Source organism: Heloderma suspectum, chromosome 12 (assembly GCF_057233095.1).
Source record: "Heloderma suspectum isolate Gila_16-S chromosome 12, 16-S_ref, whole genome shotgun sequence".
NCBI classification, from domain to species: domain Eukaryota; kingdom Metazoa; phylum Chordata; class Lepidosauria; order Squamata; family Helodermatidae; genus Heloderma; species Heloderma suspectum.
The window spans coordinates 33,479,958-33,493,926 of NC_139469.1; the positions used below are offsets into that span (position 1 = coordinate 33,479,958).

Here is a 13,969-nt window from a genome sequence, read left to right on the forward strand (position 1 = left end):
CCTGTTACTCCAGACTGATACTACAGCAGATTTGGGCATGTCCACCTTCCCACTTACGCCTTCTTGTTAGGGGGCAGCCTGAACAGTGAAGTCTCGCAAGCAACTTCTCTGGAAGGAACTAAGGACCTATCTTCAATCCTCGGTTAATAATTACTCATTTGAAAGTTATCTAAAAAGTCAAGTTTTACATGCTCTTCATCAACTTTCATCAAGTTTAAGTGCAATTTGATTGCTTCCCCCGCTCCCCAGTTAACTCCAGCAATTAACCTTCTCTTTAGTGAAATGACCAACCAAGCCTAAGTTCAAAGTGACCCACCACCGCACACTTTCGATTTGACTAATCAGCTTGAATGTAGCCGACTTCTATTGATTCAACTTTAGCTGTCTCCCTACTTCATTTTGCGCCCCTTGACTGGAACACAACTACCTTTGGAAAACCTTATAAACCTTTATCTGCGATTAAAGATGGAAAGCACAGCTGTCACAGCCACAAAATGCAACACTCACTCATGCAAGTTTTCCATGATAACACTGATGATGGAGATGCCGACCGATCGTACATTTCTATCCCTAGATGTCAGGAAGAGGCACAGCAGGTCACCCACATGCTGAGGGCCGCAGCGTTGCCACCTGAGCAACATTAAAAGAGCGGGAAGAAGAGCCAGCGACACTTGCTACTATCAAGTTTGGTCCTTGTCTGAAAATGTCTCACATGATCCTGGTAAGCTTCTGCCCAGTCAGAGATACTTGCGGGTTTATCTTAAGTAATGTTGCAAGCTGTATTATAGGCCCCAAAATGATATACAGCAGCCATGCAGTAGGTCATAAGCATGGCACCTGGGCACACGAACTACGTTGCTCATTTGTGGAGCATCAGTTGCTTCAAGTGATAAAAACCAGCTCTTTTCTGACGAACAAACACTGTCCTGCCTAGTCAGCTGGAGGTGGTGTGAGCTTGCTGACAAGTCTGCTTTACACCAGCAGAGATCAACAACAAATCAGTAAGAATCGCACACGAGGCACTGACAGTCGCTCAGTAAAAAGGGAAGGACCACACCCTCTGCTTTCCCTGAAGCTTTTAGCACTCAGGCTGCTGGCCCAGCTAAAGAATAACCGAGGAGCATCAGGAAGCAGCACTGGGTCCTCCCTGAGGACATCTGCCTTAAGCCTCAAAAGCTTGTGGCCTACGACTAAAGGCAAGCATGGACAAGAGGAAACATGGCACTTTCTCCCATCTGTAGGTGCCTTAGGGCAAGGGAGGCTACTGGGGCCCTTGGGAGGCGATGGGGAGAGGAATCCCCCAGCCATCTCTGATTTGAGGTTAGAGAATAATGGGATCCCCCCACATGCTGCTGCTCCTCCCAACGGCGGGCAAGTGGCACGCTGGGGAATTCCCTTGTTGCCTCCAATCATGGATTGAAGATAGCAACAGGATTTGGGGGGGGAAGAAGGGGATTTGTGGAGCTCAGGAGGAGGGAGGTCAAAGAACAAGTGAAGCTTGGCAGCTTACTCCTTTGTCCCTTGCAGGCGCTCCGGCAAGCAGCAGTGGAGTAAGCTTTGCTCATCCTTTGGCTTGCCCATGTGGGGAGGCCAAAGGACAAGTGAGCCCCAGCTGAGCAACTTTGCCTACCCCATGTTCTCTCCCCAATGGCAGAAGGTGTGGGGCAGGCACAGCAGCTCCACCGTGCTCAGGGCTTCTCCGATGGGTGACAGAGATTGGGCAAAGGGCTGGATGTGCCCCATCTCACCTGATCTTGGAAGCTAAGCAGGGCCAGCCCTGGTTAGTACTTGGATGGGAGACCACCTGGGAATCAGGCTTCCTGCACTGAGCAGGGGGTTGGACCCAATGGTCTTGCAGTCCCCTTCCAACCCTATGATTCTATGTTAAGGTGCTATGTTAAGCCCCGTGAGCAGCAAAGCCAGTTCCTCGTGGATGAAACATCCACTCAGCGGGCCAGCCAGGGACCAAATGACATCAGGGGCATGGCCACACCCCTTGTGCATCATTCGGCCCACAGAGGCCTGGGTGGGTGGGTCATATGGCCCCTCACCCAATCCTGGTTGCCTGCCCCAGTCTTAGGTGCAGCTCAAGCTTTCGGGATAGATCCTGTGAACAACAAAACTCAGGAGCGTTATAAATTTCAACCTACAATTCCAACATTTCTGCTTTCCGATAATGGAGGTCAGTGATAATCAAGCCAACAATGCTGCACAGAGCCTTTTCTTGATAAGCTAGAGACTTTAGCAGTAGCTTCAGAGCCCAGAAGTTACTCTATAGGAAGGAAGAAAAGAGAATGAGAAACACGTAAGGGAGAGAACATTACAACTGATGCTGCAGCGCTTGACGAGGAACTGACTGGAAAGGCAGGAACCTTGCCCTTTGAGGGTGCACAGTGGGAGTGGGTTTCCCATCAAAAAAGCTCTGCTCTGGTATGTTCTAAAGGAAGCTCTGTGCACACACAGAAATGTATGTGCAATGCCCAGAGACAGCAAAGAAAAAGCCAACGTGGCTAGTCCTTAAGACCTAGTGACGTTACTAAGAGCTAGCAAAGTTCAGAAGCGCTAAGGGTGCAAGCTGGTAATTCCCCAGTTCAGAACTTAGCCCAATCCTAGAGATTTACCAGGTGGTCTTAAGAGTAAGATACAACCTTTCCACCCTAGGCATGTTATTAACCTAACTGAGTTACTGATATAACATTGGTGAAATACAATACTTCATAGCATTATCCTGTGTAGGCACATACAAAGACACAATGGGACACTGGGCACACACAATTCAGCTCCCCTAAGAGTCTGAGATTTTATTAAAAAAAGAAAGCAAGTTTTCTGGAGCTTAAAGGGTGTTCAAAATGCAAATGAGAGTACACATACCCCGCACTCTCTTATATTAGGAATAATGCATTATCTGTCTTGGAATCTTGGAAGATCCATTGCCATAACTTACCCCAAAAGCCAAAATGATATCTAGGAATGAACTCAATGAATTGTATTCCTTCAAAACCATTTGCTGTATCGCCTGGACCACAAAAATCAGACCTGCCTCCAAGTGGAACTGGAAGAAAGGCAGAGAGAAAGAGAAGAGTAAGAAAACCAGTCAGAATGAGTTGAAGTGTGCAGTTGAAGGCACACTTGGAAGAAACTGATTATCTAGACCCATTTCAGTCGGGCTTCAGGCCTGGACATGGGACAGAAACGGCCTTGGTCGCCTTGGTGGATGATAGGAGGAGGGCTCTGGATAGGGGTGAATGCTCCTTCCTTGTTCTCCTCGACCTCTCAGCGGCTTTTGATACCGTTGACCACGGTATCCTCCTGGACCGCCTGGAGGGGTTGGGCATAGGGGACACCGTATTGCGGTGGTTCCGGTCCTTCCTCTCCAGCAGGTACCAGAGGGTAGCACTGGGAGAGGAAGTTTCAGACCCGTGGCCACTTACTTGTGGGGTGCCACAGGGTTCCATCCTCTCCCCGATGCTATTTAACATCTATGTGAAGACACTGGGGGCTATCATCAGGAGGTGGGGTGCAGTGTCATCAATATGCGGATGACACGCAGCTCTACCTCTCGTTTAAATCTTCACCAAGGTTGGCCGTAGAATCCCTGTCCAAATGTCTGGAGACGGTGAGTGGCTGGATGGGGAGGAATAGGCTGAAGCTGAACCCTGACAAGACCGAGGTACTTTTGGTGGGAGACAAGAGGAGGCTGGGGGATGTTGACCTGGTGTTGAATGGGGTATGGCTACCCTTGAAAGACCAGGTCTGCAGCCTGGGGGTCATTTTGGACTCCCAGCTGTCCATGGAGGCTCAGGTGTCAGCTGTGAGCCCGACAGCACTGTATCAACTCCATCTGATACGGCGGCTGCGCCCCTTCCTTCCCGACCATCTGCTCCCATCGGTAGTACATGCCCTGGTCTCCTCTCGTTTAGACTACTGTAATGCGCTCTACGTGGGGTTATCCTTGAAGACGGTTCGGAAACTGCAGCTGGTACAGAACGCGGCGGCTCGCCTGATTAAAGGCAGCCGCCGGCGAGATCACATCACTCCAGTGCTGAAGGAGTTGCACTGGTTACCAGTTGTTTTCCGGGCCAAATTCAAGGTGCTGGTTTTGACCTTTAAAACCCTATATGGTTCCGGCCCAGCCTATCTTAAGGAGCGCCTCCAGCAGCACCAGACAGGCCGCTTAACAAGATCAGCCTTGGATGGCCTTCTCTCTGTCCCATCAGCCAGGACAGCTAGACTGGTGGGGACGAGGGAGAGGACCTTTTCTGTGGTGGCCCCCACTCTGTGGAACTCCCTCCCTAGGGAACTCCGTCATGCCCCCTCTTTAATGAGCTTCCGTCATGCATTAAAAACGTTGTTGTTCAGGCAGGCATTTGGGGTGGGTTAGGGTATTTTAGAAAATGTTTTTATTGTAGAATTTTATTGTTTTAAACTGTTTTTATTGTATGTTGTACATCGCCCAGAGTGGCTGGGTGACCAGCCAGATGGGCGATTAATAAATTTAATAATAAATAAAATAAATAAATGAGGGCTACAATGCTTAGTTGATTAACTGGTTAGATTAAAAGCTTTTTGATGGACCAAAAAGATGCAAGCTGATTAACTGGGCATTTAAAAAAGGTGTCAGTATTTGTATAAAGATTGCAAGTGCCACTTTAGAAGCACCCCCCCCTTCTCTCCTCCACAGGAGGGCCATGCTTTCTCTCAGATCATGTCTGTTGTGATGTACTGCACTTATCATCCAAAAACAAAAGAAGTGCCTTCCACCAAGTCGGACCCTTGGTCCATCTACAGTGTAAATCCTACACATGATTACTCAGGGGGGCCATCCCACTTTGTTCAATGGGAACCTACTCCCCAGTAAGTGTGTTTAGGATGGCAGCCCTAGCCCAGTTTTTTATCTCCTTTGATGGAGAGCAGGTGTCCAAGGCCTCAGACAGAGGGAGATTTTTCATGGTACAGCTAACTGGAGATGCCGGTTTGGGGTACGTGTTCTACCAACCCCTCCCTAAACACTAAACTTCTAAACTATTTTAATTCACTTGCAAATTCATGCAGCTTTATTGAATTAATCAAAAATCATGGGTGGCATCCAATGTTAGTCCTACACAGAGTAGACCCATTGAAATGAATGACATTTCAATGGGGTCTACTCTACCTATGACTAACCTTGGATACTACCCCATATGATTAATTGACTTAAGCCTCCTAAGCCAGTGGGATAGCTGTGGACCCCAGCAGCTGTTTGAAATACTTGCAGAATGTCTTTTAGCAAACCTGAACCACTTCATACTCCATGAGTTCCTCAACAATTATGGGGTCAGTTGTCTTGGGGTGTTTCATCTCTCCTCACCCCTTTTCACTGTTATATCTATCTACCTGTCTTTCTAGGCTATCAGGGATCCAATTCAGCCCTACTGAAACGAATGAGAAAGTGAAACTATGCTAATTGGGGGCCATTCTATTCCCCAGCAACATCTCAAAATAGGATAGGGAAAATAACTTCACATTTCAACCAGATTATAAATACTAAGTATGTGGGGTGGGGGGATTATATCGCTTTAAGAGAACAGGAGTAGATTTACGTCCTGTTCTTGTACAAAATAAAAGCCCATTACAAAGCACTGCAGGGGTCAAGGAGTATATTTTATCTAAGGTAAAGTTTTGGGGGTTGATTCTGCTCCAAGCTGGCTTTTTTTTTTTGACACAGAAGTTAACATTCTCACAGTGCAAATTTGCAACATTGATTTGTTATTTGTAATATTCCTACAGGGAGAGGGGAGAAGACCCTAATAGGCTATTTGGGTACATTGGACCCCTTCCATTATTTACTATGAGCTCAGAATTTCACCTGGGCACTTTTTGGTTTCTGTTTTGCTTCTCCTGTTTTCTCCTCCAGGGATTCCTAATAATCCAATGAGGATTGCCTAATTTGGCGGGTTGGATCTTTTCACCAGTCACGTCTTTAAATTAACACTGTGGGCTCCAATGAACTTCAATAGATTTTGTGGTAGACTACATTATTTGGCCCCTTAATGGATCACTGCCTTGTTGTGGCGAAGGGGCTTGCGTAACTCAGTGAAGCCATAAGCTATGCCGTGCATAGCTTATGGCATAGCTATGCGCAGGACAGGAGAGAGCGCAGGACAGGAAGGCCTGGCATGCTATGGTCCATGGGGTCACGAAGAGTCGGACACGACTGAACGACTGAACAACAACAACATTATTTGGAATGGGATAGCAATAAAATCTATTTTTTTTTACTGTTTAACTGGAATGGGTTTTAAGTCATTCATATCTTTTATTTCCAGCTAGGACTTTAAAGGGACATGAATGCAGATCGATATTGTCAAAACAAATGGTACAGGAGGATCAAGATTTTTTAAAATCAGGTAACAGCCTGTGTCAGAATACAGCTTTCTCCGAGTTATCCACAAAAGTTACGAACAAGCCTGTCATCGTGCACCCAGTACGCTAGGTGCTATACAAAACAGAGAAGGGACCAAGGAAGCCCAAGGGTGCTTTCTGCTGTATCTGGAATTGCATCTGAGCATCTACACCAGTCTTCTCCAACCTGGTGCCCTCCAGAGGTTTCAGACATCAACTCCCATCAGCCCCAGCCAGCATGGCCAGTGGTCAGGAATGCTGGGAGTTATAGTCCAAAACATCTGGAGAGCACCAGGTGGGGGAAGGCTGATCTACACCATGTAGTTGAAGCACTTCTCTCACTTAGATCTTGCTGAGTTCCATCTATAACAGGGATGGGCAACGTCAGGAGACCAATTTCCAGTCCCTGGACTCACCCAGGAGCCACACTCCTGCCGCCACACTGCTCACAGTGGCAAAAACATTGGCAAAAAAATATATCCCACTATGGAGACTCAAAAGGGCCAAATTTAACTTCAAAGCAAGCTAAATTTAGCCCTTATGAATGTACATTGCGGCTCGCTGATGAATTTCAGTGGCAAACCGCCAATCTGACCACCACTGCAATGGGAGGGCAGCGGGGGCTGGGAGCCGCATTCAAGGCCATGGGGGGCCATGCATTGCCCACCCCTGATCTACACAGTGGGTGTGACCTTTCCCCAAGCAGCCGCTGTAATTAATTTGTTGCCAAAGCTGGTCCCTCCTCCCCTGCCCTTTCTCTTGGGATTATACCTCTTCTTTCTGCAGAGATCTGGAACCACAAACACTTGTAAAAATCACCCTTTAGGTGTTGTCTGTGTGCCCTCCTGAAATTGAACAGATCTGGAAGGTGTGAAGTAGGCTCAGGCAATCTTCTGTTGTCAGGCACAGAGGCAGCTGCTGGTGAGAATCATCACGCTCCCTGTACTCTCCCCCAATCCTCCTTTCCCCCAATCCAAGAAGTCTTGTATGATTTGGGGATTAGCAATAAAACAAATGACAGAAATCACACTTCTGTGCCTTTTTAAAAAGCAGGTGCAATAAGCAATTATTTACTGAAATTGTTTTCTCCTCCCCATCTCCTCCCAACACTGTTAAAGCAACTGCCTCCCCTCCGCCCTTAACTACTTTCCATTTCCCATTAAAAAAAAAGTTTTAGTTGAGAATTTTTTTACATAGGCACTTTAAACCAATTGTTAATTTGTTCTAAATAGAAATAAAAGTTTAACACTGAGCCAACAGGATGGGGGTGGGTGGAAGAGCTGGGCATGAGAAGCCCCTAAGGCAGTACTGGGGTTTGCGTTAGGCTAAAACCAAAAAGGCAGAGCCTCATCCTGGCCGTTTGGATCCTCTTGGGGGACCCCACCCACCGACTCAGGCAAGGAAAGAGCAGCTGAGGCTGGTCTACTTCCTGTCCTCCCCTCTCACTGTGCGCTGGATATGGCTCACTTTCTCCACTCCACTAGATGCAGGCAACCAGGAAAGGGAAAGGTGCCATAGGAGGACAGAGAGAGGAGGGGATGGGCGCTTGAGGCAAGCATGAAAATACCCTTCAACAGTTTCACATCCCTTCTCCACCAAACGGTAACAAGCACAAAAAATATATATTGGAAGACTGCCTTAAAGATCTTCCTGCTGTGAAGCAGTATCTGTCGAGGAGGACGAGCAAAGGGTGTCCAGTGCAATCAACTCCCCCCCCCCCCCCGGTTTGTGAGGTGTGCTGGAACCAAGCTAAGCCAAGCACAATCCCTTCAGAGAACAGTGCTGGAGTCACTCTAACATGGAGCAGAGAAAAAAGATCGTGGTGTGACTGTTTGTAAACACACACAAAGAAATGGCACTGGAGGAAATATAATGGTGGAATGTGATAGTGCTCAAGTAGGAAGTAAAGGGGCGCTGTCCCAAAAGTCGCTGCAAAACCATACCTCTGTTTACAAGACAGATGAGTGACGCTACGAGCAACTACACATGCACAGGCAGTGCTGCTCTTCTGTCAGACTTTCTGCATTGTGGGAAAAGATGAAAGAATCGTGGAGAAAACACAAGAGGCCCACAATTGGATGGCTGCGCTGTTTGGGTGCCTAGAAAAATGTAAGTGAACAAAGTGCAGCTGTTGCAAAGTGCAAGGCTCATCTAGAAGCAGCCCAAGCCTCCCTGTGATGCAGGGAGACGCACGGAAGCCCCCACGCCACTCCCATTCCCACTGCCATAGATGCAGGGGGGAAAGTGGTGTGTGCGAATGAAGCAGAAGAGAAATAACATTCCTGGAAGGGGTTCTTCTCTGGAAGCAGTGCTGAGTTAGCCGGCTCTTCCAGTCTTCTGAGCTGGAAGAGCTACCCCTTTGCTGCCTGCTCTACAGCAATGAAGAAATAATGGGCACTGAGGGTATTTGAAGGAATACAGGAAAGCAAGCCGACAGGTTACGGTAGCAGGCCATAATAAATGTGTTCATCTTTAAGGGGCCACAAGAATCATGGTTGTTTTTGCTGCATCAGACTAACACAGTTACCCCTTTGGAAAAGGCTAAATAAAAGGCCCAGTGTTTTATAGGACAGGAGAGCGAGCAGTAAGACAGCCTTGATGCCTCACCATTTACGTTTCCAGGATTGGGTTCTAGCTGCTAAAGCCACCAATTCTCTCTCATTACTTACTTAGGATCTGTAAAGGCTTCCCCTTCCAGAACTGTTAACGTTTGCCACTAAACGCAGGCATACCGGGCCCCTGCCCTCTGACAAAACCAAGCCCAGAACCTGGGTATCCCAAGGAAGCTGGCATAATAGCAGGCATGTACTTACATCCATGCAAAACACATCTGAAAGGAAAACATTAGTGCGAACTTTGGTGGCAAGTTCTTCCACAATGTAGCAAGACTCTCTCCAGACCATCTGCAAATGAAGTCACAGTAAAATAAGCAAACGGGCATCTGGAGACTCCATATCCAGCGGAGTGGCCCTTGGCCTTTGTAAGAACGTGAGAGCAGCCCTGCTGGATCAGACCAAAGGCCTGTCTAGTCTAGCACCGTTTCCCACAGTGGCCTCCGAGAAGCAGAAGGCAGGAGCCTTTTCCCACCACTGAACCTCACCAACTGGGACAGAGAAGCGTGCTGCCTGATACTGAAGATGGCTGTGTGCTATCAAAACTGGCCTGATCCCCTTTTAAAGCCATCTAAGTTGCTTTCCTTGTGGTACAGCACAACTTGTGGTAGCAAGTTCCATCGCTGAACCATGCACTGTGTGAGGAAGTCCTTCCTTCTGTCTGTCCTGAGAGTCCCGCAGTTCAGCTTCATTGCATGACCCTGGATTATGGTATATTGAGAGGGGGAGAAAAAAAAAAATCTCCCTATCCATTTTCTCCAAACCATAAATAGTTCTATACACCTCTAACATGCCCCCCTTACTCACCTTTTAAAAAAAACTGAATAGCCCCAAACACTGTGACCTTTCCTCAGAGGGGGTTTGCTCTAGCTCATTGATAATTTGGTTTTCTGCACCTTTTCCATCTCTGCAATGTTTTGGGGGGGAACAACTTGTACCCATGTATACTTCTTAACATGCAATAAGTATTTATACAGCACTTTTTAGAGTGTTGAAACACTTCTTACATTATATGTGATCCTTAAAACAACCCTGTCAAGTATGTTGCGGGGAGGTGGGTCACGAGTCTGAGGGCTGGGATGCTAAAGCCACCTTGCACATTCATGGCAGAGGTAAGATGTGAACAAGGGACTTCCTCATTCATAGCTCAGTCTCTTAGTGATACTGTACACAGTAGCAGCTCATGCCATACACACACCCACACACACAGTACACTCCACTTAAGAGGACCCTGCTTAAAGCAGCCAATCAAATATATTGTTCAAAGCCAAAGTATGTTTGCAGCCAGTTGCACAAAGAGCCTAGAAAAAATATATACAGCAGTGTCTGGACATCAGCATGCCACTTTTGGAGTTTGGGCAGCTGGATACACCTGAGATCATTACAAAAAAAATTGCATAGTATCACGTACACTTCCCCTTTAAAACCGACAGTGAAACCCTTCCTAATAACCATCCACACTCCAAGGTAGTCCCATGTTACAAATGCTCTGGGGGCCAAATCCAGCCCTTTCCCCCAACAACAAATTGTTTGGCAATTTCCGAGCTTTTGTACAGTTCTTCCCTAAATCTAAAAGGCTGAAATGCCTCTCCTAAGGCTTGGCTACTGGCTGGAAGAACTTTAAACTACAACATGCTGGTATTTGGGGGTTTGGGGCCCCACCTGCTTTGGCCCCACTCACTACAGGAACGCAGCCCGCAAGAGCTTCTCTGAAATGGAATTCGGCCCTCAGGCTGAAAGAGATTCTACACCCCTAGTTTAAATTACCATTGAAAATTTTATGAAATAGGTAGGTAGAATTCTACCTTTAAGACATGGAGACAAGAACCAACTTATTTGAAACAGAGGAATCAAAAGAGCCAGCAATGAGGAGCCCTGTTTCTTCAACCAGCTTACGCAAAACCCTGCCGAGTTCCCATGCCTTTCCCAGGAATGCAGCCCACCCTTTACACCATGCCAGTTAATGGCACCTCCTACTTTAATCAGAACCTTTGCTCACACGAGCCTCCTTGGCCCATCAGATCTCAAGATGAGGTTCTGCTCTACATACTTCCTATTTGTGAAGCTAAAAACTTTTGAGTGGAGCAGGGCCTTTTCATAATTGGACTTTCCTTATGCATAGCCTTCCTCAGAATGCCCAGAAGCAATTCCTATATTTACCTGGTTCTGGGTAACACATAGCCACAAGTTAATTAATTCACGAATTGCTGGGCACAAGTGGGAGCAAGCGGCTGCCTCCAGCACGCGCTCCCTTCCGCTTTCAATTAACAACCTACAATCGCCCTGTTAGTTAGCACGACGCCTGAACCCAGACAATCTGGATCCTTTAGGGGTTAAAGAACCCAGAGACAACCCAACAACAGATCATAGGTTAACTATTTTTTTAAGCTTAAAAAATAACTTGCCAGAGTTACGCGTGCTCTGCGCTTTATTTTAAAAAATGAAATTCTCCACTCTTAATCCAAATTCTAAGACGTGTATAAATTATGCAAGGTGAGCAGAACTGCATGTCCTCTCATTATTTTGGCTGTGCAAGCCACAGGGAGCCCTGGGGACCTATACAGGTCAGAGAACCACTGGAAATCTTCAGATACCTCTCTGGCTTGAAATTCCAGTATACATTGCCCAGGTACTTTCCAGCATATCTTTGCAATCTTGAGGATGAGATTTTAACATGTTTTAAAAGGGGTGGGAAGCTTACGGTCTCAAGAAACTGAATTCTGTGCCTAATTTCATATTCTCCTTTGTCTGTGCTCCTATGGAATTGCAACGTAAGAACAACCTACATGGCTGTGTGTAATTGAATCCTGGCTTGATCTCTTTTGGAAAATTATCTAATAAAAATGGTAAGCAAACAACAAACAACAGTGCCAACAACTAGTGAGAGTGAAGAAAGGCCCAAAGGGCTCTGGAAGGCAACACTTCCTAGTTAGAATAGCCGAGAAAACTCTCAGCAGGACATGTGCCCACATGTCTAAGTGCAATATCCGTCATGTCTAAGTGCAATATTCTCCACTCAAGTGTTGTTCAGTTACCTGTTGGAATTCCTGGGATGGTTCTTTCAAAGTGATGGCTGTCATGTGGCCGTCCTCTCCCAAGACTGGGTAGCTGCTAAAAATCGTGATCACAGAGCTCCAGCATTTGGGCTGAAACACAGTGTGGCTGATAGTTACAGGAATCAAGTAAGTTTCCCACAGGTTATCCAAAATTATCACTCTCTCAAGACAAAAGGGCACAGGATTGTCCAATGGCATTCATTACAGTGTGTGTGTTTTTATGAGTCACCCTGTCTCTCCAGGCCCTGCCACACAAATCACCCTGTGACGTAGGTCAGGCTGAAAGATTGGAGAGTTTGCAGAACTGTGAATTCTTCTTGTACATGTTTGCCATGCAGTGGTCCAGAACACCAAGCGCTCCCCACTGCGTCCACAGGGAGGGAGGCTCTTCTCTTAGAAAATGTGGCCAGGGATGGGACTAGGAGGCACCTCCCATTTCCCCTTTTAGAGCCAGCCTTTGTCTGCCTCCACAGAAAATGGACACAGGTCTCTGGAGCTGCTCGGTTTTGCCTGGGCAAACCAATAAGGTGGGATGGGGTGGAGTGAGAAAAGTGACTCAGTCACGCAGCTGGTCCTGGTCCTTCACTTGGGGGCTCATGAGCCCGTGTCGTGTCCTTGTCTCACACCTCATACCCTGCCACCCTTGGAAGAAGAAAACACACAGAAGAGGTACATTCTTGCCCTGGCACATGGGATCATCTAGGTCAGATTATCTAGAATCCCATTCCTTATGCAGTAAACTCTACCAGCTAGGAAGAATGGAGCCTCCCAGAGCCTGACTACCAACCAGGTTCTGGTTGAGGTGGGTGGGGAGGACAACCAGGAATGGGTGAGAGCTCAGGACAGAAGCTGCCTGGACAAGGGCTGGCTGGCTGAGCCCTAGGCACACACGTACCCTTCCTGCGTCTCTGCTTCTTTCCCTAGCAGATCCTAGTGTATGCCCCGGTCATGGGCTGCTAAGGTTTGGAGGTACCACGGAAGTGATAAGCCAGATCCAGGTTTGCTTACAAGGAGACTTTATTGAGTACTTACAGCACACAGGCGTACCCAAGGGTTGGATCAGACAGCTTCTCTGAACCCAGAGCCATGGGGTAAGATGGGTTTTATATCATACATGTCAGCAGTGAGGTAGCGTGACAGAGGCAAGAGTTAATTAGCATTCATCTGCAACTTTCCGAGCATAGAGTAACAGTGCTTGGTGAGGAGGAAAGCAATCAGACCTTTCCCAGCACAGACACCTGTAGATTAGCATAAACAGAGCCTCACTTCTCATGCACATCCTAGGCTCTGATAAGATAAACGGTTCAGAGCTCGTTAGCATGCAATGTCCTGAAGCAGCAACCTTTGACTCATCTTACCAGCCAAGAGGCCCACTAGCAAGGAAATTGCACTTATAATGAACCAAAGCAGAAAGCACCATGGATCTCTAGGCCCCTCTAAAACTACTGGTGACTTGGTTACAGGCCTGGGGCCATTACACCTGGCTCCGGTTCCCCTTAGCAGTCAAGCATTAGAACTGAAAGCCCTCCACCTGCAGACCTCTTTTTTTTTTTTTTAAGAGCTACTTACATTCAAGACTGCAGAGAATATGCAGGAGGTGCCTACATGCTCCGGGCCAAGTTTTTTAAAACGTCCCCACTTCAGTGAGTAGTGTGGAGAGTGCCACAAGTGTTCTGGGCCACCAGGTGGCAACAAGACCAGAGAAGGAGACACAGCTGTTTGACATCCTCAATTTGGGCCAATCATGTAATGGGGGGGGGGGATGTTAATCACCATCAAAAGTAAGAAGACAGGTACTCACATTCTCATACAATGACATGTTGCTGTAGAGAACCCTGAATGTCTGTTTGAGCAGGACAGGCAGCTTCACAGGTGCTCCTAGAGAAGAGGAAGGAAGAGCTAAATAGCTGAACAGCAACT

General features: G+C 47.2%; 1 protein-coding gene across 16 annotated transcripts in view; it reads right to left on the reverse strand.

Moving 5' to 3' along the window:
- LOC146336785 (uncharacterized) overlaps positions 1 to 13,969 on the reverse strand; it is a 44,429-nt gene that overhangs the window by 7,827 nt on the left and 22,633 nt on the right. For 8 of the 16 annotated variants that reach the window (XM_084818985.1, XM_084818986.1, XM_084818988.1 and 5 more), the window contains 6 exons: positions 13,851 to 13,927; positions 12,029 to 12,139; positions 9,195 to 9,284; positions 2,945 to 3,052; positions 2,151 to 2,272; positions 508 to 630 (listed from right to left, as the gene is read on the reverse strand). In XM_084818985.1, coding sequence (XP_084675111.1) covers positions 508 to 630; positions 2,151 to 2,272; positions 2,945 to 3,052; positions 9,195 to 9,284; positions 12,029 to 12,139; positions 13,851 to 13,927 — 631 coding nt within the window. The remainder of the gene's footprint in view (positions 1 to 507; positions 631 to 2,150; positions 2,273 to 2,944; positions 3,053 to 9,194; positions 9,285 to 12,028; positions 12,140 to 13,850; positions 13,928 to 13,969) is intronic. The other 8 variants (XM_084818993.1, XM_084818991.1, XM_084818994.1 and 5 more) reach the window with 3 other exon arrangements.